We start from the raw sequence: 26,641 nt of genomic DNA, 5'->3' as shown, positions 1-26,641 counted from the left end.
TACATTTGAATTACAAATTTAGAATAAATGAAAGTGATTAAAATAAATTCAATGTTAAAATTAAAATAAAATAATAAAATAAATGTTAGAAATAAATTAGAAATATACAATTTATTAAATATTAATTAGAAACTAATCAAAATCTAATTAAAAATTAATAAAAAAAAACTGTACAAATTAAAAACAATTAACAATCAATTAAAAATATAAAAAAAATCTAATAATTAAAAATACATGTAAATGATTAACATTATTAAGAGCAGTTTACAGAACATCACATCCTCTTTTTCAGCGTTTTGGCCCAAATGAGTATTTCTGCTAAAAACTAAAAATGGAAATGCAGCAAACTCCCATCATCAGGTCTCTCTCACTTCTGAGGGGTTGCTAGGCAACACAAACCCAGGCCGGGTACCGCGAGTGTCCCGATAGGAAAACAGGGAAATAAACTGCGGAGGTGATGTGGTCGGCAGCCTGTACTGTCTCTTTAAGAGGAACTGATCTCAGATGATGTTAAAGGTGTGTGTGTGTTGTTTTGTGTTTTTGTTTTTTTTTTGTGTGTGTGTGTGTGTGTGTGTGTGTGTGTGTGTGTGTGTGTGTGTGTGTGTGTGTGTGTGTCTCTGCCTGTGTGTGTGTATGTGTGTGTGTCTCTCTGCCTTTGTGTGTGTGTGTGTGTGTGTGTCTCTCTGCCTTGTGTGTGTGTGTGTGTGTCTCTCTGCCTGTTGTGTGTGTGTGTGTGTGTGTGTGCGTGCATGCCTGCGTGCGTGTGTGCGCCTGTGTGTGTGTGTGTGTGTGTGTGTCTCTCTGTCTGCCTCTGTGTGTGTGTGTGCGTGCGTGCCTGCGTGCGCGTGTGTCGGCCTGTGTGTGTGTGTGTGTGTGTGTGTGTCTCTCTGCCTGTGTGTGTGTGTGTGTGTGTGTCTCTCTGCCTGTGTGTGTGTGTGTGTGTGTGTGTGTGTGTGTGTGTCTCTCTGCCTGTGTGTGTGTGTGTGTGTGTGTTTAACGTGACGTGTCTCTGCATCACAGCAGCTGAGGAGAGATACCAGCGAGCAGCGAACGCAGAGCTCCATCTCCATCTCTGCACCAGGTAATTTACTTTCTTCCCTCTTTGTATATGCGGAGCGTCTGTCGTATGAAAACACAGAGAGCATTTCATACCAGAGGACGAACACACAGGAAGGTCATTGAGAGGGACGAGAGACGCTAGGATAGCCTGTCACATCTTAAAGGGACAGTTCACCGTGACACAGGGCTGCAACTCATGATTATTGTCATCATCGTATAATCTGCCGGGTATTTTTTGGATGAATTGATTAATCGTTGTCAGAACATTTTCAGAAAAATGTCCAAGGTTATGTCTTTGTTTTTCAATCTGGACTCTCTGTCTCCATGTGTGTGTGTGTCTGAGTGTCTGATGGAACAACAATCTGTGAAACTGGTCCAGTATTAAACCAGAACCGAGCTGTAATGTAACCCTACAGGACTAATGTTCAGCAGCAGTTAGAGTCACTAAAAGTTCTGTTGTTGTTGCTGACAGACTCAGATTATTATTCTAAGTGTCTGACAACATTATGGGATGGATCCCTACAGAGATAGACCTTTTAGTTAAAGAGTAAGATCTTTTTAGTTTAACATGAAACAGCCCCGAAATCACCATCACCAAACTCCACCAGACTCCATGTAAATAATCAGGACTTTTATCATCGTAAAACACACTTCATTCAAAGTGGACAGAAACTAAATAAAACTACCAAAAGCCGTCTTCGTTCATCTTTCCACTGTTCCAACAATCACCACTCTGGTTTGGTTGAAATAAACCCTTAATTCACCCATTTACATGTGGAGATATACTGGCTCTATACACGCTAAAAGTCCTGATTATTTACATGGAGTCTGGTGGAGATATGCTGGCTCTATACACGTTAAAAGTCCTGATTATTTACATGGAGTCTGGTGGAGATATGCTGGCTCTATACACGTTAAAAGTCCTGATTATTTACATGGAGTCTGGTGTAGTTTGGTGATGGGGATTTCAGAGCTCTTTCATGTTAAACTAAAAGGATCTTACTCTCTAACTAATGTTCTAACATGGCTGCTACGTGCATCAACAGCAGTGAAAGCTGTAGTAACATACAATTATTAGCACTTCTGTCTTATTTGTGTCGTACACAAAATATGTGTGTCCCGCTGCGGGGGCCAATAATGTGACAGTAGCTAACGGTAGACTGCAGAGAGAGTAGCTAGCCAACGGTAGACTACAGAGAGAGGAGCTAGCTGACGGTAGACTACAGAGAGAGGAGCTAGCTAACGGTAGACTACAGAGAGAGGAGCTAGCTAACGGTAGACTGCAGAGACTACAGAGAGAGGAGCTAGCTAACGGTAGACTACAGAGAGAGGAGCTAGCTGACGGTAGACTACAGAGAGAGGAGCTAGCTAACGGTAGACTACAGAGAGAGGAGCTAGCTAACGGTAGACTACAGAGAGAGAAGCTAGCTGACGGTAGACTACAGAGAGAGTAGCTAGCTGACGGTAGACTACAGAGAGAGTAGCTAGCTGACGGTAGACTACAGAGAGAGGAGCTAGCTGACGGTAGACTACAGAGAGAGGAGCTAGCTGACGGTAGACTACAGAGAGAGGAGCTAGCTGACGGTAGACTACAGAGAGAGGAGCTAGCTGACGGTAGACTACAGAGAGAGAAGCTAGCTGACGGTAGACTACAGAGAGAGGAGCTAGCTAACCGTAGACTACAGAGAGAGTAGCTAGCTGACGGTAGACTACAGAGAGAGGAGCTAGCTGACGGTAGACTACAGAGAGAGTAGCTAGTTGACGGTAGACTACAGAGAGAGAAGCTAGCTAACGGTAGACTACAGAGAGAGAAGCTAGCTAACGGTAGACTACAGAGAGAGAAGCTAGCTAACGGTAGACTACAGAGAGAGGAGCTAGCTAACGGTAGACTACAGAGAGAGGAGCTAGCTAACGGTAGACTACAGAGAGTGGAGCTAGCTGACGGTAGACTACAGAGAGAGGAGCTAGCTAACGCAGAGCTACCAACAATCACGCATTGGCCGTGAGACACACGCATTTGATTGATTTCACACGCTCACACGCCACACCCCCGATTTCTGACGCTGAAGTGTCAACCCGGTCGCAAAATGAAAATTACGAATCCCACTATGGCCACGCCAAGACCCGCCCTACAAAGCAGCTCGATTGGTTGGGTTTAGGATAGCTGATTGGTCAGGGGATAGGACCAGCATGGACGCCTGGCCAATAGTAGTGTGTGAATGCTATTGAAGGGCGGGTCTTGGCGTGGCCATAGTGGGAAAACATTTTTGCAACCCAGTCGGTCAAATGCCTGAAAGATGAGTTCACCTATAGATCTACCTGTTGAGCCGCTCGTGATCGACTAGTTATGCTTTCAGAGACGGTGAGAGGGTTCAGAAGCGCTCCCTGTCTGGAATTTTTGAAATGTCGCAAATGTGAGAACATTTATTCACGAGCCATCCCAAGCGCATTCCCTCGGCTTCAGGTATGCTTTGAGTATTACAGACCCGTCCGTCGCTTTGTGTCCACTCTCTCTGTAAAAATAGAGGTGAGCAGCGCGGTGTAGCAACTTCAGTTTATTTTAGTGGACTCGCTCTGCTGTGGGCAGTGACGCGTTGCATCAGTGCTCTACCTCTGATGAAGAGCAGCGTACAGCCACCTCTAAACTTCGTCAGAGACCAGAGACCCAAATGGGCCTCTGTGTCTGTCAAACGGTCTGAATAAGATACTACCATATCAGCGGAGCAATAACACGCACAGCAGACTATATTGCAACTCTCCAAATCTCGGAGAACACAGATGTGAGGAGTTATATTTTGAATGTGCACAAAGTTGTAAACGAGCAGAAATCTGATGTAACACATCTGAGCTATTGAAGTCCAGGGGTTTATAAATTAATTAAAATGAATTAATGTATGATTCACATGAATAAGTGGGGGAGGGAAGAGTAAATTGCTGACTCAGAGAGATGACGTTAAATTAGATAAAGTTGATCTACTAGACTAGAGAATAGTTGAAAGTAATACAGAATGCCTGAGGGCCTTATTTTTCTATATTTTCAATTGTTTCCAGCATAAATTGATGTAAAAGAAGGGTAGAAATAGGTGCATAAAAATCCAGTGTTTAATGCTCAAAATTATATGTCTCCTCACAAAATCTGGAAACAGAACCTATTCCATTTGGTTTCCAGGCCATGCAGCTGTGACTGGTCCAGATGTTTGTGCCAGCTCACCGGAGGGGGGAATACTGGGAAACTCTGGGTAACTATTGTGCATCTCTAACCTCTGTGCATCTCTAAATGTAACTGTAAATAATTCATTAAATGTTTAATAAAATGGACGCATGGGCACAGAGGATGAGGGCCAAACATTACTGGGCCTTGGCACAAGAAAAGTTTGAGAAAGGCTGTGCTATAATACATGCACAAAATGAGCCATGCTGTGTCTTTTGTCTTGCTGTTGATATTTTTCAGTCTATTTTCTGCTGGACCTTGTGGTGGGGAAAGACCTTGATTGAAGAATGAATTTCCCTCACTGCCTAATCTAATGAGATTTGGTCTTTGGCCACCAGTCCCCCTGGTGTCCAAAAAATTGTTATTTCTATTTATTTAGTTTGAAAGGATTAGAATGTATGTAAATCAGTGGTTCTCATTCTTTAGAATTCCAGTGGTCCTAGTAGATCCCTTTGGTAGACCAATGTTAATTTAACTTTGGGTCCCTGGTGCCTACACTGAGAACCACTTGTGTGTGTGTGTGTGTGTGTGTGTGTGTGTGTGTGTGTGTGTGTGTGTGTGTGTGTGTGTGTGTGTGTGTGTGTGTGTGTGTGTGTGTGTGTGTGTGTGTGTGTGTGTGTGGGGGGGGGGGGGGGGGGGGGGGGGGGGGTGTGTGTGTGTGTGTGTGTGTGTGTGTGTGTGTGTGTGTGTGTGTGTGTGTGTGTGTGTGTGTGTGTGTGTGTGTGTGTGTGTGTGTGGGTGGGTGGGTGGGGTGGTGTGGGGTGGGGGGGGGGGGGGTGGTGGGGGGGTGGTTTGTGGGGTGGAAGAAGTGTTTGTGTGAGGTGGACCTGGTCACCACAGACCCAAATCTTCTGAGCTGTTGCTACGGTCATATGCCGTCTCTTCATGTGGCACATTGTATGGGTCACTTCAATAACAAGGTAATATAATGTGTAATCAAGTGATGACTGATTGACAGCAATGTAAATGCTAAATGCCCTAATACCTGATGATACTACAACAATGCAAAGTTTGCAGTTTTGCACATATCATGTAAGACTCGATTTCTCCATTTCTTTGCACAAAACTCTCCAGAAAGTTTTTTTTTTTTTAAATCTCCCGGGGGGGCATACCCCCGGACCCCCACCCCCGCCACATAACAAATCACAATTTAAACCCTGACAGTAATGATGCTGAATGAGCCAAAGAAATTTGCTTTGTACGCAGCAAAATTTGGGTTCGCCCCACCAAATCTCACTCCAAGGTTTTTGGAAAAGTTGGCAGCTCTGGCTAACGGTAGACTACAGAGAGAGGAGCTAGCTAACGGTAGACTACAGAGAGAGAAGCTAGCTAACGGTAGACTACAGAGAGAGGAGCTAGCTAACGGTAGACTACAGAGAGAGTAGCTAGCTGACGGTAGACTACAGAGAGAGGAGCTAGCTAACGGTAGACTACAGAGAGAGGAGCTAGCTAACGGTAAACTACAGAGAGAGGAGCTAGCTAACGGTAGACTACAGAGAGAGGAGCTAGCTAACCGTAGACTACAGAGAGAGTAGCTAGCTGACGGTAGACTACAGAGAGAGGAGCTAGCTAACAGTAGACTACAGAGAGAGGGGGATATTTTTATGTCCGTTTCGGAGCCACAGAGGGAAAATATTTCAGTCGGCACATTAAGTGGTGTCACTGCACGATGTGAGTCGAGCATGCTCAGATTTAAACGGTTTATGGTAACGTGTCTTACTGAAATCTGTGAAATCCATAAAATAATAACTTTTCTCTTTACATACAATAACAGAAGATGGTAATCATTTCAAAAATGTTGTAGCTATCTATGATTGTTAGATTGCTAACATTAGCTCAAAAAGCCGTTAGCATCTTGTCGGCTACTTGTCGCAAAGTGACGCATGCGCGACTCACATCGGGCAGTGACACTGGAACTGAAATTTTGCGTTCTAATCCGGTCCGATCAGGTCCAGGTTCCATAGTGGATTCGGTACCCAACCCTAGGTAACAGAGATCAGACTTGTTGGGGTGTTTTTGAGGATCCACTGGGAAATAAATAAAACATAAAATAAATTCCCTACCAACCCATGACCTCAACTGACAACCAACCAGAACCAAACTAAATTTAAAATAAAATAATAAAACAAATGTTATGCCTGAGATATTTCCCTAATATCGTGCAGCTCCAGATCTATTAAGCATCTGAGATTATACGGTAGTGGAATATGAAGTCTTCTTGTGCTACGTTGGGGGTTTAATAACATAACAGGACTTGTTAAATGGAAACCCTTCCTCCTCAGGTGTGATGTCATTCCCAGCACTGACTTCTAAAAAGATTGTTAAGATTGTTTGAGAGCGATGGGCTCGGGTTATAAATCTGTGTCGAATGTGTCAGCATATAAAGTTCTGGTACTTTACACCCCCCCCCCCCCTCCCTTCCTCCTCCTCCCTCCCCCCCCCCCCCCCCCCCCCCCCCCCCTCCCCCCTCCCCCCCCCCCCCCCCCCCCCCTCTCCCCTCCCCCCTCCCCCCCCCCCCTCCCCTCCCCCCTCCCCCCCCCCCCCCCCCCCCCCCCCCCCCCCCCCCCCCCCCCCCCCCTCCCCCCCTCCCCTCCCCCCCCCCCCTCTCTTTTCCTCTCCTCCTGCTCGCCTGCACACTCTTTTTCTCCCCCCCCCCTCCTTCCCCCCCCCTTCCCCCCTCCCCCCTCCCCTCCCCTCTCTCTCCCCCCCTTTCTCTCTCCTCTCCTCTTCCTCTCCTTCCTCTTCCTTCCTTTTTTTTTTTTTTTTTTTTTTCAATCAGTTGTCTCTGAGTTGAAGATGAAGGGGCTGCAGTGGCTCAAACTCCCCGGAGCGTAAGGACTCTTCCTGGGCTCCTTCAGCCTCTGATCATCAGTCTGCAGCGTCTGTCTGTCTGTCAGCTGGAAACATGGACGGCCTGCGGCTGCCACCCGTCATCGAGGAAGTCCTGGATTCGTCCGGTCAGTGTATGTTTACATGCAGAATCATCTGTTCAATGTATGCTCCTGCTTTAAATCGATACGTACGTAGGTACACTACATGTGGGTGGTGATGGCGCAGTGGCTATGACACGTGCCTTTGGTGCGGGATATCCGGGTTCGATTCCCAGTGTGATACATCAACCAATGTGTCCCTGAGCAAGACACTTAACCCCTAGTTGCTCCAGAGGCGTGCGACCTCTGACATATAGCAATTGTAAGTCGCTTTGGATAAAAGCGCCAGCTAAATGACATGTAATGTAATGTAAACTACACCGTAGGATTTAAAGCAGAAGCATAAATTGACCTTAACATTAAAAAAGCAAAACAGAATGGCCCGTTCAGTAGCTTGGTTAAATGTAAAATCTTAAAGGTCCCATGACCTGCTGCTTTTTGGATGCTTTTATATAGGCCTTAGTGGTCCCCTAATACTGTATCTGAAGTCTCTTTTATATAGGCCTTAGTGGTCCCCTAATACTGTATCTGAAGTCTCTTTTATATAGGCCTTAGTGGTCCCTAATACTGTATCTGAAGTCTCTTTTATATAGGCCTTAGTGGTCCCCTAATACTGTATCTGAAGTCATAGTGGTCCCCTAATACTGTATCTGAAGTCTCTTTTATATAGACCATAGTGGTCCCCTAATACTGTATCTGAAGTCTCTTTTATATAGACCTTAGTGGTCCCCTAATACTGTATCTGAAGTCTCTTTTATATAGACCTTAGTGGTCCCCTAATACTGTATCTGAAGTCTCTTTTATATAGACCTTAGTGGTCCCCTAATACTGTATCTGAAGGGGGGGGGGTGTGGCCTTGACCAACTGCCACTTTGCTCGTTTGAAAGCCATGATGTCTCTCTCTCATGGCTGGGCCAAATTCTCTGGGCGGGCAAAGCAGAGAAAGGGGAAGTAACCTTTCCCCTTATGACCTCATAAGGAGAAGATGCCTGATTGGCCCATCTGAGCTTTCATTTTCTCAAAGGCAGAGCAGGATACCCAGGGCTCGGTTTACACCTATCACCATTTCTAGCCACTGGGGGACCATAGGCAGGCTGGGGGAACGCATATCAATGTTAAAAAATCTCATAAAGTGAAATTTTCATGCCATGGGACCTTTTTAAACCTGGTTTGATAAAAATATGAATTAAAAACTCTGCAGCTGACGTTGATCTCTCCTCTCTGTCCGAGGAAGACGAGCTGTGCGAGCTGAAGCTGCAGAAGCCGATCACGTTGGCAGAAACTCTGCCGGCCAAAGAGACGGAGTCCCCGGAGAAAGAGGAAGAGAGGGAGGAAGAGGAAGAGAGGGAGGAAGAGTATCTGAGAGCTCAGGTGTTGCAGCTATTGCTGCAGCTGGACGAGACCAGAGAGGTTTCCCAGAGACACGAAGACAGTTTCCTGGAGATGCAAGGTCCGAAACGTAAAGATATTAAAGATAATGTTGTTATTAGAGCATATGATCTCCATCCTCTGTCTCTGATCTCAGGTCTGTTGGAGGACGAGCGGCTGGCGAGCGCTCATCAGGCCGAGAGCTTCACCAGACAGATCCAGAAACTGCAAGGTGACGCACACTTCACACCCGAAAACACACACACTTCACACCCAAAAACAGACACACACTTCACATCCGACAACACACACAGACCCACGTGGTTGGATTCTAACAGCCACTGAACTATTTTTAAAGCAAAGATTCAGACCAAAGACACATCCAGCTACAAAAAGCCTGAAAAGTGTGAAGTTAGAACAGTACAAAGTACAGAGAGTTGTTTCCATGCAGATGATACACCGTCTTGTCTTAAAGACAGACAGACAGACAGACATAAGTAGGTCTTTAACAGTTTTGGAAGAAAACCTCTGCTGTGGTTTTATGCTTCTGCTAGAAACGTCAACGGTAAAACTTCTCCACTTGTTGTATTTGAAAAACCTGAATGTATTTTTAAAACTTGAATTTTTAATTGAATAACCTGACAACATTATGGAAAGGATTTCTAATGAGGTCAACCTTTCTGTTAAAGAAATAACAATAAAATAAACCTAAAAAACATGTAAATAAACAGTAATTTTAGCATCGTAAAACACACTTCAAGCCGTTTTGGGTCATCTTTCCACTTTTCCAACCATCACAACTCTAGTTTTGGTTGAAATAAACACATAGTTTACTGATTTACATGTGGAAATATGTTGGCTCTATACACGCTAAAAGTACTGTTTTTTTAAATGGAGTCTGGTGGGTTTAGCGCTAGTGACTTCAGAGCTGTTTCTGGTTAAACAGAAAGGTCTCAAAGAGGTTGTAAAGGTCTATCTCTGTAGAGATCCTTTCCATAATATTGTCAGACACTTAGAATAATAATCTGAGTCTGTCAGCAGCAACAACAGAACTTTTAGTGGACTCTAACTGCTGCTGAACATTAGTCCTGTAGGGTTCCATTACAGCTTGGTTCTGGTTTAATACTGGACCAGTTTCAGAGATTGTTGTTAGACACAGAAACATGACTTTGCAGTTATTTGGGTAACTTAGCTTGTTGTTGTTTGAATGAATGCAGCGGCCCTGCGGTCGCTGCAGGAGGAGATGGACGGTCTGGAGGAGGAGAAGGAGAGCGAGCTGCAGGAGGTGAGCGAGGACCTGCGTGCGGCCCAGGAGGAGGTGCTGCTGCTGCAGGCCGAGGCTGAGGATGCGGCGGCCGAGCGGGAGAACGACATCGCCTCTCTGCAGGAGGAGCTGTGTCGGCTGCGGGCCGAGCTGCAGAGGCTGCACGCCGCGGCGCCGCAGTACGAGCTGGAGATCAGCGCGCTGAGAGCCGAGATCGGCGAGAAGACACACGACACAGACACAGGTCAGTCCGCTGCAGGAATATATTACAGTAAACTAAGGGTTTTTTCACACCGACAGCCTTTAGTTCGGTTGAATCAAACTAGAGTTTGTTTGCCCCGCTGGTGCGGTTCGTCAGGGCAGGTGAGAACGCGGCAATCAAACTCAGGTGCACACCAAAAGCGGACCAAACAAGCGCACCGAGACGAAAGAAGGGGTCTCGGTACGCTTTCAATCCAACGCTGGAGCGGTTCGTTTGTGGTGAGAACGTGATCCATACTCGAACCGCACCAACTATACAAACTCCTCCAGTCTGATGTCTCCTGTAGTCAGCTGTGTTCAGCAGTCTGAGCTAGTGTCTCCTGTAGTCAGCTGTGTTCAGCAGTCTGAGCTAGTGTCTCCTGTAGTCAGGTGTGTTCAGCAGTCTGAGCTAGTGTCTCCTGTAGTCAGGTGTGTTCAGCAGTCTGAGCTAGTGTCTCCTGTAGTCAGGTGTGTTCAGCAGTCTGAGCTAGTGTCTCCTGTAGTCAGGTGTGTTCAGCAGTCTGAGCTGATGTCTCCTGTAGTCAGGTGTGTTCAGCAGTCTGAGCTAGTGTCTCCTGTAGTCAGGTGTGTTCAGCAGTCTGAGCTAGTGTCTCCTGTAGTCAGGTGTGTTCAGCAGTCTGAGCTAGTGTCTCCTGTAGTCAGGTGTGTTCAGCAGTCTGAACTAGTGTCTCTGTAGTCAGGTGTGTTAGCAGTCTGAGCTAGTGTCTCCTGTAGTCAGGTGTGTTCAGCAGTCTGAGCTGGTGTCTCCTGTAGTCAGCTGTGTTCAGCAGTCTGAGCTAGTGTCTCCTGTAGTCAGGTGTGTTCAGCAGTCTGAGCTAGTGTCTCCTGTAGTCAGGTGTGTTCAGCAGTCTGAGCTGATGTCTCCTGTAGTCAGGTGTGTTCAGCAGTCTGAGCTGATGTCTCCTGTAGTCAGGTGTGTTCAGCAGTCTGAGCTGATGTCTCCTGTAGTCAGGTGTGTTCAGCAGTCTGAGCTAGTGTCTCCTGTAGTCAGGTGTGTTCAGCAGTCTGAACTAGTGTCTCCTGTAGTCAGGTGTGTTCAGCAGTCTGAGCTAGTGTCTCCTGTAGTCAGGTGTGTTCAGCAGTCTGAGCTAGTGTCTCCTGTAGTCAGGTGTGTTCAGCAGTCTGAGCTAGTGTCTCCTGTAGTCAGGTGTGTTCAGCAGTCTGAGCTAGTGTCTCCTGTAGTCAGGTGTGTTCAGCAGTCTGAGCTGATGTTCCTGTGTAGCAGTCTGAGCTAGTGTCTCCTGTAGTCAGGTGTGTTCAGCAGTCTGAGCTAGTGTCTCCTGTAGTCAGGTGTGTTCAGCAGTCTGAGCTAGTGTCTCCTGTAGTCAGGTGTGTTCAGCAGTCTGAGCTAGTGTCTCCTGTAGTCAGGTGTGTTCAGCAGTCTGAGCTGATGTCTCCTGTAGTCAGGTGTGTTCAGCAGTCTAAGCTGATGTCTCCTGTAGTCAGGTGTGTTTAGAAATCGGAGATGCAGCAGAGCAGTAAACTGCAGTCAAGCTCGCCGTCCGTCACTCGTATCTCCGTGGTCAAACCAGCTGCCGCTAAAATTAGAGACAGATGCCGGCAGAGCAGCGCGAAGGAGGAGTCGGGACCTTCTTCCTGTATTTACTTTCTTGCTCCCTCCCCCAGACATATCCAACCAATAAGAGGGCTTGACGTTCTTGCCTGATTTGTAATGACGCATTTTGGTACGCTTGGATTTTTCCAGGTGTGAAACCAAACCAAACCGACGAGGGCAAATCGCTCCAAGTTTACTGACTCACCAACTGATTCGGACCAAAGCAAACGAACTACAGGTGTGAAAACGTCCTAACACTAAAACTCCCGGGATTGCTCCGTTGCCGCTGGATGTCCCTCTTCCCCCTCTTTCCCCCCTTTCCCCCCTTTCCCCCCCCCCCCCCCCCCTTTTCTGTCTCTGTGTTGGCGTTCTAACCTCCGGTGGATTTCTGAGGACTATGGTTAACTGCTCCTTAGATCTCTGCAGGGTAAATCCAGACAGCTAGCTAGACTGTCTGTCTGTCTGTCTGTCTGTCTGTCTGTCTAACAGCTAGCTAGACTATCTGTCCAATCTGAGTTTTCTGTTGCACGACTAAAACTACTTTTGAACATACACATGTTCCACCAAAACAAGTTCCTTCACGAGACTATTTAGTAGAGGCACCGTGGCTCCGTCTGGAGCTTAGCCCCGCCCACGATGATTCTGATTGGTTTAAAGAAATGCCAATAAATCAGAGCACGTTGTTCTCCCATCCTGGTATGCTGTGAGGACTAGACAGACCCTCCTCCACAGAGCTGTACTTTTTTTTTTTTTTTAACAGTAAATTTATTACATACGGTCAGGGTTCCATATTAGCACCATCTACCAGCCAAACACTGGTAAAATAGGCAAGTGGCTGTTAGATCTGCTACACTCACCAGCCAAAAAAACAATGGTATTGAGTGGCTGGTGAAATTTGAACATTGAATAGCCATTTGTCTGGTGGATGAAAAAGTTCATTTTGAACCCTGCATACAGTTTTATCCAAGTCCAAACTATGAATTTGTAGGTTGAAGTAAAAACTTCCAAACTATTAAAATTACGTCGCAGAATTTTTATTTAAAAGTCACAAATTGTCCAACATAAAAAACTAAAGTCATTGTTTTCTGTGTTATCTCAACCGGGTAGTCATCGTTACACATTTAAATCAGTTTACATGTGATATATGATGAGTATCTGCTATGAAATGTGTGTGTGTGTGTGTGTGTGTTAAGCTGAAGTTTGTCTCTCTGACAGATGAACGCAGCGACAACACAGATCTGAAGCAGCAACGAGACACGTGAGTGGTCACAATCTTCACCGGTCTGTTTGTATTTATGTGTCTATAATAACCATAAACTTAGTAATACCGCCGGATGTCCGTCCCCTTCCTCTGTCTCTGTGTCGGGGTTCTAACCTCCGGTGGATTTGGGAGGACTATGGTTAACTGCTCCTCAGAGCTCTGCAGGGTAAATCCAGACAGCTAGCTAGACTATCTGTCCAATTGAGTTTTCTGTTGCACGACTGACGCTGGGAACACACCGCACGCTGGAACGCCACGATTAGCCGGGAAGCGTAGATTCATACCAGATTGTGTGTGTGTGTGTGTGTGTGTGTGTGTGTGTGTGTGTGTGTGTGTGTGTGTGTGTGTGTGTGTGTGTGTGTGTGTGTGTGTGTGTGTGTGTGTGTGTGTGTGTGTGTCTGGTGGTGTGTGAGGAGTCCAGGGAGGTGCATATTTTGGAGGTAGGCTGCAGCTTTGATTCCAGCATGGAGGAGTCTTTCTACACCAAGGTAGTTAAATACCAACCGCTCCTAAACACCATCTCAGAGCTGGGCTATAGGTGCACATTACTGGTTTTTATATTTGGTAGCCTAGGAAACACACACAGGTTGGTAGTAAGAGGGCTGCAACAACTTGGAATGGCCAAAAAGAGGCTAAACAGCTTGCAAATACTGCGCCATATCTACTATTATTGGCAGCCGCCACATATGGCGCTGCTACTTATACCCTTAAGAACCGAGTATTATGCTACTTATACTCTTAAGAAGTGAGTTTTGTGCTACTTATACTCTTAAGAAGTGAGTTTTGTGCGTGTAAGTGATATTGTGAAAATCTGCTGCGTGCCACTGGTCCATGAGTTGTGTCTTGTATTGTACTGCATCTGTAATATTTGGGGGCGTTTTTTTTTTTTTTTTTTTTTGAAAAAAAAAAAATTTATAAAAGGTGGGGGGGGGGTTTTTTTTTTTTTTTTTTTTTTTTTTTTTTTTTTTTTTGTGTGTGTGTGTGTGTGTGTCCTGCTGTAGACCAGCTGAGAAGTGAAGAAAGCCAAAATCACCATAAACCTATTAGGTGTTTTATTTTGAAATGTCTTTTTTTTTGTAAAGTATCCAGCTGCTCTGTGGCCTTCCTGCCCGGCTCGACACATTCGCTCGCAGCTCGTGGAAGAAATACAAGAGACGCCAAAACGACCTTCCTCCTCCACAGCGCTGTGGAGGAAGGTCCGGCGATGCGAGACTAACCATAAACAGACGCCCTCTCTGACAGGTGTGATGACGTGTACCTGGCGGTCACTGACACCGAGCGCGAGCAGGTGAAGGCGGACTCTTACATCACTCTGTCTCGGTCCGGAGACGGGGAGCACCCGGGCCGACCCGCGGAGGACCCAGACTCCACGCCGGTCTGCAGCTCGGAGGTCAGCGTACTGAAGGTCCAACTGAGACGAGCCGAGGAGACGGCTCACAAAGTCCAGACTGAGGTAACGGAAGTTATTCCATCTGCTGTGATGTCTGGTCTCACACACATGTGTCAAACTCAAGGCCCGGGGGCCAAATCCGGCCCCTTGCAAATTTTGATCCGGCCCGCATTTCAATTTAGGTTCACAGCAGATTTTGGCCGGACTAGTCGTACACCACACCAAAAAAATCAGGAAACTGTTTTTCATACTGTAATTATGCGACACTGCCGTGCAGAATTTGACAGATTTGTTGACTTTGAGACTCCCCGCAGAAAGCTGTGAATATAGGTTGCTGTGAGTCGGCTGCTTTTAAAAATGTAATGTTTGTTTTTCATGACTTGCTAAATTCTACGAAGGCTAAGAAACTTTTTTACTGACTTTTTTAGGGTTTTATGTCGACCAGACTGTATGGGAGAAAGCTATGTATGAGACATGCAGTAATACAAAGTTAATTTACTTTTTTTTTGTTAAATAAAAGCATGTCAATAAACTCAACATGTCTGGCCCTTATTGTGATCATCATTTCCAGTGTGGCCCTTAGTGACATTGAGATTGACACCGCTGGTTTAACAAAACTGTTCAATGTGATCATATTTCCTCAAACAAATCTAGAGATGCACCGAATCCAGATTTTTGGGGTTGGTCTGAATCCTGAATCCACTGGTTGAGATTGTGCTGACTCCTCCTCCCATCCTCAGTCCATGAACACAGTAAACACATGAATGAAGTAAACAGTGACTGTCCTGCTGCATTTTGGCTGCTGTATGGAGATAGATAAACCTATTCTGGTACAACCTCAAAATACACTTATGAGCCTGAAAATGAGCATAATATGGCCACTTTAATGTTCAATCCACACGCTCTTTTCACATCGTAGGAAAGCACATTGCTATCGCCAGATGAGTCTCTAACCAGTGTATGATGAAGGCATGTTGTGGGGGGGGGTGAAATTAGAAAGCTAACGTTAGCTAACGAGCAGCAGCCGGCCGTTCGGTCTCTCTGCTCCCGCTGTAGGGAGACTCTGAGAGAACAGCTGACAGCCCAGGAGAGGCACTGTCTGGTTAACACCAGTTTTTAGCTGTGACTGTCCTTCCTTTGCTGTACCTGAAGTTGCTGCATTCTGGCTGCTGTCTGGAGATTCCTTCGTGCACAACTCGTATTCTTTCAGATGTTTCAGACCAGATGTTGTAACAGCGGCCATGTTGTGTATAGTTTAGGGTCCTCGCCACCACCAGACCAATCAGCATTGAACAGATTGAACATGTAGCTGGACTTGAATGGCCTTCTTTTGACTGAAAGTACTGCCAAACAACAACTTGTTCTGCTCACCAGATCCATGTCCACTTTCTCACAGCCTGCTGCATTGAACGCTCCACCTACGTAAACACCTTCCCGTAATCAACGGCGCCGTCACTACGGCGACCAGCGTAGCGCGCCGAGTGTGAGCGTAGGGTTCGGTTCCCTGGGAAACAATTTGATTATAATATAATAGAATATAATCTGAAGCTGAATCCTGGATTTGGTGCATCCCTGAACAAAACCACATAAATCCAAAAAGATTATTAATTGCATTAATATTTGTGTGTATTGTGAACAATATTAAATGTGTCAACCCGAATGTTCTCTGAGATTAAAATGAAGCCGGACTGTAGATTATTAAAGTCACACCTGCATTTCTAACATTTTAAAGCCAAAATCAATTAATTCTAGATTAGTGTATAGAGTCGCTTTTTATTCTCTATTCTAGAAATGAGAATTACACAAAAAACATATTTTGTACTCGTACTGACAGGATGTGTAATTTCTCCTCCAATATATTGACCTTCTAGGCTGACCAGCCCCACATCCAGATGTTGGGTCTGGGAACTCCCCATTGGTCAGGGCTCAATCCGAGGGGCGGGACAAACAGTTGTCTTTCAGATTCCCTCTGCACCAATAGGATAGCACTACAACCAATCAGAGCAACCCTAGCTGATAGATTAAACTTTAAACTCTGAACACATCTTCCTTTTTTAAGAATGACTTCAGTGCCGTTCTTTGTTCTTTTCTCAAAGAAAAGCTGAACTCCAAGTCTTCAGAAGACCGCTGTTCACCACCAGCAGCAGCAGCAGCCATAAGCCCCGCCCACCGGCTCTATACACGATGTGATTGGCCTGACTAGAGTTTTTGGTTTTTCCAGCTCGCAAGCCAACGGAGAGTTGCTAGACCCCCCTGGCTAGGGCGGTCTAGATTTCTAGGCGCGTCTAGATTTCTAGGCTATTGATCTTCACCAAAACAAAAGAAAGCAGAAGATACCTCCGCCATGATCTGTGATTGGTCAATATATTGGTCTATGATTTATATAAGTTTAGCTCTAATTTAGCCCCTCCCAGGGGCTCAGCCCAAATCTAGGGCGGGTCCGCGGGCATGCTCCATTTAAAGCAGCTTATATGCATGATGCATGCCTTAAAAAGCAGTTTATCATTTGGGAAAACATGATAGTTGTGGAGCAGACACCCTGCTTTGTATCTAGTTCTCAAACTGTCTTCATCATCTAATGTTGAGGATGTTTTCCCTCCGGCCACCTAAAGAGAGGCAGAACACTTCTGATCTATGTAGGTAGTTGGCATAAACTGTAGCGCTGGGTACCGAATTCAATACTTTTTAGACACCGACCGAATTGCCTCTGTATTGTATTGAGAATCGAAAAATGCCTCGTCATTCAATACCCAATTTCAATAAATTGAGTAAATCTGATCCGCGTCAGTGAACCAATAAGCATGCAGCATGCTTCTACCAAGATCTAATAATGTTTGTGATTGGCTGTTTTAACGTTGCACGTCTAGAGACGCGCAGGAGACACACTTAAGTTACGCACAGAGACGGGGCTCACGTAGAAGGAGCCGAAAAATATATATAAAGATTTGTGCCATAATGTTATTTCTTTTTGTTTTATAAAATTTGTATTGGAAAAAAAGGATTGTTTAGGAAACCGTATCGAAGTCACGGTTATGGTACGATACCCAGCCCTAGTAAACAGTGAGTTTGAATGGCAGTAATAGAACAGTTTCTCCATGTATTTGCCAGTCCAAAATTACACAAAGTTATTTTAAAACCCTTTTGGGAAACCTGTCTGTCTTTTTGTCAGTGTGACGGGTTGAAGGGCGAGCTGGGCGACCTGCAGCAGCTGTACGACAGCAGCCAGCGGGAGCGAGAGGCGCTCCAACAGGAGCTGCAGCGCTGCAAGGCCGAGCTGCAGAAAATGCAGGGCAGCAAGTCGCAGGTGAGAGGCCAACGGTCGACGGCTCAGGTATAAGGGGGGGGGTGTTCCAGTCACCTGTATGTCGTCTGTGATCTTAAGGTGCAGTAGGTAAGCCTTATTAAACTACCGTTCTGTCATATTAGCTGAAACTGACCCTATGTTCCAGTAGAACTACATGAAGCAGGTCATTTAAAAAAAATAAATCCAGCTCCTCTGGCTCCACCTACTGCCTGGAGTGAGATTCACAAAAATCCACCACTCCCTGTTCAGATGCACCAATCAGGCCAGGGGCTTCAGTAGTTTAAGCTGAGTATTTAGACAGTTTAGTCAGTACTTTAAGCAGAATATTCCAGCAGTTTAGTCAGTACTTTAAGCAGAATATTCCAGCAGTTTAGTCAGTACTTTAAGCTGAATATTCCAGCAGTTTAGTCAGTACTTTTAGCTGAATATTTCAGCAGTTTAGTCAGTACTTTAAGCTGAATATTTCAGCAGTTTAGTCAGTACTTTAAGCTGAATATTTCAGCTGCTTAGTCAGTACTTTTAGCTGAATATTCCAGCAGTTTAGTCAGTACTTTAAGCTATTTATTTCAGCTGTTTATCCAATACTTTTAAGCTGAATATTTATATAGCTTACATAACTGCAACATCTAGTGTTCAGGTGCTACAGCTGATATATTCTTTTATCAAATCATCATAATAATAATAATAATAATACATTTTATTTGTATTGCACTTTACACATGAGGAACACCTCTCAAAGTGCTACAGGTGCACAGATAAAAACAGTAGACACTAAAACAGTTAAAAACAAGACAGCATGAAAACAAAGATTATATTAAGAAAATACAAAATAAGTGGGTCTTTAATTTATTTTTAAAAACCTCTATAGACTGTGGCGCCCTCATGTTGTTTGGGAGGGCGTTCCACAGTCGAGGCGCAGCTGCCTGGAAGGCCCTATCTCCCATAGTGCGGAGTTTGGACTTGATCATGATATTATAATTTAGTTGAGCTTCTCTACACTCTTTCCACGTAGCCCCTGCAGTACCAGTTCCCCTGGTTTGGGAATCACTGGTCTAACACTGTCTTGTTAACGTTGGTACATTAGTGTGCCGGGTGTCCGGCAGAAACACAGTTTAGAGTTTTAAAAAGAAATGTTAACAAGGTCCGACATTTCTCTCAGGCTGAAGCGTTACTGTAATCTTGTAAAATAATCAAATACACTGAACAAAATTATAAACGCAACACTTTTGTTTTGCCCATTTTTCATGAGCTGAACTCAAAGATTTCTACGTACACAAAAGGCTTATTTTTCTCAAATATTGTTCACAAATAAGATACTTACTGGTTTTCGGACCCCTCCACCTCCCCAATACAGTAAAACTGCACATTTTAGAGTAGGGCTGGGCGATATGGAGAAAATCAAATATCACAATATTTTTGACCAAATACCTCGATATCGATACGCAACGATATTGTAGTGTTGACTATTGGTGCTTTCACAAAATATTTACACAATGAGATTTTAGATAAATAATCATCAGTAATGTGGATATAATGACTAAGTGGGTAAAGGTGAATAATAGAACAGTTACAACAGTCTGGTAAGTTCAGAAGAGTACATCACTTTACTGTAATGTAGCCTTTAAAACCAGGAAAACACTTGTGCCATATCACTATATTACAATATCCAAAATCTAAGATGATATCTAGTCTCATATCACAATACCGATATATTTTATCGATATATTGCCCAGCTCTATTTTAGAGTGGCCTTTCATTGTGTCCAGCCTAAGGCACACCTATGCAATAATCCTGCTGTCTAATCAGCATCTTGATATGCCACACCTGTGAGGTGGATGGATTATCTCGTGCTCACTAACACAGATTTAGACAAATTTGTGAACAATATTTGAGAGAAACAAGCCTTTTGTGTACATAGAAAAAGTCTTAGATCTTTGAGTTCAGCTCATGAAAAATGGGGGTAAAAACAAGTGTTGCGTTTATAATTTTGTTCCGTGTAAAACAATTCAAGGTAAGTGCGATACCGACACACACTGAAACCTGTTTGACGATATTCTTCAAATCCTTGATTTGTACCGTGATGTCTGTCCGTGTGTAGTGTGTGCATGCGGGTCGATAACAGCTTTGCTGAAACTTTCTCCGGTCGCCTCATCTGTCATTCTGCTTTCTGGTCTGCAGGAGCTTCAGCTCTACTCACGTTGCTGGTTTTTGAGCGTTTTGTTGTGTCGCTGCTGGGCAGTTTGTTTTCGTCAAAGCAGTCATCTGTCTGTTTCTACTTCTGCTCAATTTACTGCTTCCTCCGTATACAGCCTTCAGGAAACTAGAGGTTTATTCAGTTATCAAATGATAAGACAACAGTGAAGCGTACTGATAGTCGAGGTCCATCTGATTGGCTGATAACGTATCATGTGGAACATCTCCTTCAATCCAAACATACAGATGTTTGCCTGATCTCACTACTCTTCAGAGGTGTGGACAAGATTTCATAATGGACTCTACTGGTCAATGTCAAAAAAGGACTTTGACCCCAATGACTGATGACTTCACAAAGACTTGAGCCCCAAAATAACAAGATGCAGAGGAGTCTTGAGAAGAGACTTGGGATTGGGTCCTGGACTTGGGATTTGCCTGTGTTTAATGAGCACTTGACTTGTGGATCCAAACAAACAAACAAACAAACTTGGAACTCAACCTGGGATTTGAGGGTGAAGACTTTAAACTAAATTGTACTTGCATTTTTAAGGCAATCAGTCTAAACTTGACATGGGACTCTTTGTGAATTCACCTGGAATTGGACTTTTTTTAAGTTTAGACCTGTGATTTGGTGTCTAAACTGCAGACAAAGACTTAGCTTTCTCAACTGGGGACTTGACTGTCAATACTTGAACTAGATGTAGGTCTTGGCTGTCTTAAGGCTCTGACACACCAACCCGACGGCCGACCATCGGCAGAAAAGGCAGTCGGACTGATCAGTCGGCTCACAGAGGTCAAAAAGTGCCTCAGAACACACCGAAGCGACGCCAACTTGAGCGTACGTTCTGCGCGTGCGCGAGACGTAATCTGTCTCCATAACAGTAGGTGGCGCTAATCTATATTGGCACCCAAAAAATTAAAACCGTAAATGAGGGACCATCTCTGTAGACCTCGTAAACACAGAGCATGCTGTCGTCAGTCATTGTTTTCATCAGAGAGAGGTGTTAGTAGTCAAGAAGGATCGTTGTTGTCATGTACTCGCTGAACGGAAGAGAATACGATGGCTAGTAATAAGATGATACTGGCGCTGGCAGCTCCGGTTTTCTTGTGCACTGATTCGCTAGTCAAGGGCTAGCACTCCACCAATCAGATTGGTCATTGAGTCCGACTGCACACTGGCCGATTCAACATGTCAAATCGGCCCAAATGAAGGCCGACAGCTCCTCCAGCTGACAACGGCAAGGAACACACCGAAACGACTCGAGTCACCGACCTCACCAGACTGTCAGATGGCCGATCAGGTTGGTGTGTCAGCACCTTTTAGACCAGACTTGCTACTAAACTGCCTTGACTTAGGACTTGACTTGTGAGTTGGCATGGGACTTAAATGTCCAACCTTGAGACTTGCCTGTCTTGACTCAAGACTGCAAACCGGACAAGGGAGATTTGACTTGAGGCTTTACTCGAGGCTTACCTGTTCTGACTTGGTACTTAGAACTTCACTCGAGACCTGAGACAAGACTCTGGACTTGTCTCAGAGGCTTGACTTGGCGTTTGGTATGGAACTTAAAACTAGACCTGGAACTTGAATGTCAAGACTTCAGACTAAATTTGGGATTTACAAGTCTGGACTTGGGATTTCCTTTCTTCATTTGGGAATTGACTTGAGGTTTGACTTGACGTGGGACTGGACTTGTAGCTTGAATCAGGACTGGAGTGTCAAAACTTGAGACTTAACATGGGACTCCCTCCTTGAGACTTCATTTGGGACTTGATTTTCTTGACTTGGGACTTTCTTTGAACTTTAGACATGATGTACGACTGGACCTGAAGCTTGTCTCAGGACTTGAGTGTCAAGCTTGAGACTTAACTTAGGACTTGTCTTGAGACTTTGGACTTGCCTTTCTGAGATTTGACTTGATGTAGGACTAGACTTGTAGCTTGTCTAAGGACTTGAGTGTCAAGTGTTAACATGCAAGTCTTGACTTGGGACTTGTAAACAGTGACTTGTTCCCACCTCTGCTCCTCTCCATTATTTCATTCACTTGTCCTTCATAGTTGTAGTTTACCTCAACGTTAAATCTTTTACCCACAGTGCAGTGCTGCTGATCGAGTCCATTGTAAAGGCAGCACTTCAAAGTGTCAGCAGAGATCTTTAAATGACAAGATGTAGATGTTTGTAACTTTACTCTGGTGGTGATAAACTGCTACCGAAGCTTCCCATCTTGTCTTTAACCATCTTTGAAGTCGTTCTCTAATTGCCTGCTCTGTCTGTTTACTCCCTTCATCGTCATGTTTTTATCTGTTCGCCATCACTTTGCACAATAAACTTGATCAAATTCTGTAAATTTGATGGTTTTGGTGCTCACCCTGCCTGCAAATCCACCTGCTCCTCTTTTCTTTTTCTATCCATAATTTTATCTGTTGTCTTCTGTTTGCTCCCTGCTCGCCTTTCCTCCCGACACGTTCTGACTTTAATATTCAGATTATTTTATGGTTTTATTTTCTCTTACACGCCCCTCTCTCCATGCTCCCCTACACTCCTACCTTTTGTCTTTTTCCCAGAACTGCACTGGTCCGTCTGAGCCCCCTGTTCTCTCCATCCCCTTCATAGGAATGATTGTTATAGTGGCCTTGATTTGGTGCTGGTTGGAGGAGCTGGTGCTGTAGAGGGGACCAGGTATGGCCACGCCCTTCTTTCTCTACCGCTAGACGCTCTGCTTCCGAGAGTGGCTGAATCACGGGGTTGCATCCAATCTAACTGCCTCTATAGAGTTTCTTCTCTCCTCTGAACTGAATATATTTTGAGTTGTGGACAAAACAAGACATTTGAGGACATCATCTTGGGTTTTGGGAAACACTGGTCCACAAATTTTCACAGTTTTGACATTTTAAAGACCAACAACTAATCTTTTCACCTAGAAAACCATCCACAAAGATGAATCAACAATGCAAATATCTTGTAAATTGCAGCCCTGTGACGCACCAAAGTTTCAAAGTCGGTGTTTAAACGTGATTGACACAACATGCAGTCGTATTTATTTTGTAAACGTGAACCAATTTGAGACTTTGTGTTCAAAGGCCTTCAGTCATAACATAGGACAACTTTTGGTAAAGGTCTAAATCTTTTGTATTTATTCTGACAAGATTATTTAATCCAAAAGAAAAGCAAAATCCTTTCCCTAAACCCATCGGACCTTAATCGGAAAAAATATCTCCCAAACTGAGACTTTCTTCACTTGTTAAATTATCTTTTAAACTGACAAACATCATGTGTGTAATTCATGGCTCAATTCAAACAGGATCTAAACTTTATTGGTCTCTCCACGTTCACCACCAGACACATTTTTTACTGAAATAAAGTCCCATGGTGGACACAGGAAGGGGCGGACTTCATCGTCTTAAACTGAGAAGGAGTGGCAGCAAAAACTGTCCTGTCCTGTTAGTAGTGTCCTGAGGAGTGTCCTGGGACAGTCATGGGAGTCACAGGACAGTGTCTGACTGTCCTGGGACAGTCATGGGAATCACAGGACAGTGTACAAGACTGTGTCTGACTGTCCCGGGACAGTGTCTTACTGTCCCTGGACACTACTAACAGGACAGGACAGTTTTTGCTGTCGCTGCTGCTGCTCAAACCTTTAACCATGTTTCAGAGTCCAGCAGTCTTTTCTTCACTCACGTTATTTCATCTCCTTCTCCACAGAGCGACACTGAAGGCTGGAATCTGGCGGTGGCAGTTGTTGCCGTGGCAGCCATTGTAGTTCTGGTCGTCCCCAGCTTCACCCGGGCCTGAGGACTACACAGGAAGTGACCTCACTCTGGGATTGCCGTCACCCATCCAGCTCATACTGTACACGTCGCTGTCCTGATGTCTGTTTGTCGCATCACCGAGACGATTTCACCCGAAGGCCACAGACGTCCGGGAGTGAAGGGAAAAGCAATACCAATTTTTAGACAATAAAGCACGCAGTCGTCTGCAAAGACTCGAAGCTCTCCATGCAGCCCGGCGCTGTGCAGAAGGTCAGTTGGTTGATTTATTGATCAGCTGTGAGGTTTTCAAACCTCCACCGTCGTGATCCAAGTGTCAAACTGGAAGTCGTCTTTCTGCTTTGCTTTTAAAAAATGTTTGGCAACACGTTACTTGAAGGTATCTACATAAGAGTGACATGACATGACACTGTCATGACACATGAACCCTAACCCTAACTTAGTTTATTGACAAAAACAGGAATTCCTTAGAGCTGAAACTCCCGTACATTATGTTCCAATTAATTGATTAAACATTTGGTTTGTAAAATCAAAAGTTCTTTCTATTTATAAAAATATCACACAGAGAAAAATAGCAAATGTTTTGTATTTCAATGATCAGTTGATTATTTCTTGTTGGAATCCTTCCAGCTCTTAAATTCTTTGCCTTATTGTTCCGTGCTAGTTGAGATACCTGTACCAGATGAAATAAGAGTCTTTTAAAAGGCCTACATTAACTCTGCTTTAGTCCTGCTTAAAGCTGTATATAATCATGTTAATATTGCTATCACTTTTATAAATAGGGATGCAACGAATCCAGATTTTTGGGGTTCAGCCGAATACCGAATCCACTGGTTCAGATTCTGCTGACTCCTCCTCCCATCCTCAGTCCATGAACATAATAAACACATATAATGAAGTAAACAGTGACTGTCCTTCCTTTGCCGTACCTGAAGTTGCTGCATTCTGGCTGCTTTCTGGAGATTCCTTCATGCACAACTCGTATTCTTTCGGATGTTTCAAACCATTTCAACCAAAATGATGTAACAGCGGCCATGTTGTGTATAGTCTAGGGTCCTCGCCACCACCAGACCAATCAGCATTGAACAGATTGAACATGTAGCTGGACTTGAATGGTCTTCTTTTGACTGAAAGTACTACCAAACAACACTTTTTCTGCTCACCAGTTCCATTTTTACTTTCTCACAGCCTACTGCATTGCTCCACCTACGTAAACACCTTCCCGTAATCAATGGCACCGTCATTACGGCGACCAGCGTAGCGCGCCGAGTGACAGCATAGGGTTCGGTTTGGTGGGAACAAATTCTAAGGTTCGGCAGAAACCCAACCCGTCAAAAACCCCAATATTCAGCCCTATCAGAAGCCCAATCCTGGATTCGGTGCATCCCTGATTATAACATTTACATTACATGTCATTTAGCTGATGCTTTTATCCAAAGCGACTTACAATTGCTATATATGTCAGAGGCCGCACGCCTCTGGAGCAACTATGGGTTAAGTGTCTTGCTCAGGGACACATTGGTTGATGCATCACAGTGGGAATTGAACCCAGATCTCCCACATCAACTTAACAGATTTATTTTGTAGCATGAGAAAAACAGCAGATCTAAGAAAATAACCAGCTTTATTTGACCTATATATCTCTTTACAGATACTTTTAAAATGTCTGTTTGTATGTTTATAGTACCAAACACGTATAGCATGTACAGTAGTAAGAAAACACTTTTTATTTTTTATTTTAGAAAAGGTATTTGTTGGAGCCGAATCATTCCAATGAGAGATTTTTTGTTTTGACTGATTTCACTGTGCCAGTTTTAAACTCAGATTGTGCCGGAGTTGCTTTAAATTATAGAGGAATATTTTTGCACAGCAGATGCAACAGATAGTTTATGACATTTTTTTTTTAGTAACAAACATTTAGAAGAATGTTTGTTTGTTTTTGTAAAGAAAGCTGAAAGAACCGTATATGTTGTAGACATGTGTTGATAATGTTAGGAAAGAAGCGTAACTATATGCTGCTATTATCTTATTTATACACGTTATATTTAAGATCTGAAAGACTAAAGAGTAAAGCTTTTCATGAAACGTTAAAGATTGAAAATTGTTAATTGTTTAGCTTGTATACAGCCCTATTCACACGGGATTCATATAATATAAAATCCCTCGCATGTGCGAACCCCAAATCCCTCCTCTGTCTTCTTTTGCAAATAGACAAGTTTCAGTTTTTAAATGGATCCTGATTCATGTTTACATTTAAGTGGTGACCAAATAATCATAGAAATTATAATCAGATCAATGACTGTGATCCTTTTTTTGTTGGAATCAGGTATTTAGGTTAACCCTCTGAGGTCTGAGGGCATTTACACATATCTTCTTAAATTTACCTTTTTAGGGTATTTGCATATAACTGATCTCTGTGTGTTTCATCTCGAAATGTCCAAAACAAACTCAGCATTCAGTAACGTGACGCCCAAATCTGTCCCAGAGCAATGTGTAGGGTTGGGTACCAAAACCCGGTGCTAATACGGTACCGGTGCCTAAACGACCAGTATCTACCGGACCGAATTCCAACGCTAGTCAACACTTCACTTGACAGCAGTTAACGTTAGCCTACCGCTAGCAGCTGGCTTAAACACGGTTAAATGCTGACAGCCCAACGGTGTAAAAGTGTGACTGTATTTCACTGTAGAGGATCCAATAGCAGGACATTAAGCAGTGTGCAGCTGCCGTTGTCGGAAAAACAACAGATGGTGCATTCACTTGAAACTAGTAAGCCTCGTGGTGCATTCAAAGTTAATGTAAAATACCCTATTCCCCTATTTTTTTGATTACTTTTTGGGATTTTCTGCCTTTATTTGATAGGACAGCTAGGTGAGAGAGAGAGAGAGAGAGAGGGGGGGGGGGGAAGAAATGCAGGAACTCATCACAGGTCGGATTCGAACCCTGGACCTCTGCGTCGAGGCATAAACCTCTCAGTATACGTGCGCCTGCTCTACCCACTGAACCAACCTGGCCACATTACCCTATTTTTTTTTTTTTAAGTATCGGTTCAGGCACCATTTTAAAAGTATAGTTTT

At 44.2% G+C, this 26,641-nt stretch overlaps 1 protein-coding gene across 3 annotated transcripts; it reads left to right on the top strand.

The window, feature by feature from the left end:
* The first annotated feature begins 961 nt into the window (after positions 1–961).
* Positions 962–24,711, top strand: LOC120553556 (coiled-coil domain-containing protein 136-like). Of its 3 annotated transcripts, none has more exons than XM_039792088.1 (10): positions 962–1,081; positions 7,050–7,227; positions 8,435–8,650; positions 8,726–8,800; positions 9,786–10,076; positions 12,864–12,906; positions 14,152–14,362; positions 17,469–17,603; positions 22,362–22,476; positions 23,500–24,711. In XM_039792088.1, exons 2-9 carry the CDS (start codon positions 7,176–7,178, stop codon positions 22,464–22,466), a joined length of 1,128 nt encoding a protein of 375 aa, XP_039648022.1. In that variant the 5' UTR covers positions 962–1,081; positions 7,050–7,175; the 3' UTR covers positions 22,467–22,476; positions 23,500–24,711. The 3 variants fall into 3 exon arrangements, with proteins under 3 accessions (XP_039648022.1, XP_039648021.1, XP_039648023.1); XM_039792087.1 differs by having other exon boundaries at positions 7,050–7,233; XM_039792089.1 differs by lacking the exon at positions 22,362–22,476 and having other exon boundaries at positions 7,050–7,233.
* Positions 24,712–26,641: the final 1,930 nt, after the last annotated feature.

This window comes from Perca fluviatilis, chromosome 23 (assembly GCF_010015445.1).
Source record: "Perca fluviatilis chromosome 23, GENO_Pfluv_1.0, whole genome shotgun sequence".
Classification (NCBI taxonomy): domain Eukaryota; kingdom Metazoa; phylum Chordata; class Actinopteri; order Perciformes; family Percidae; genus Perca; species Perca fluviatilis.
This window is presented reverse-complemented; position numbering and strand designations above follow the sequence as displayed.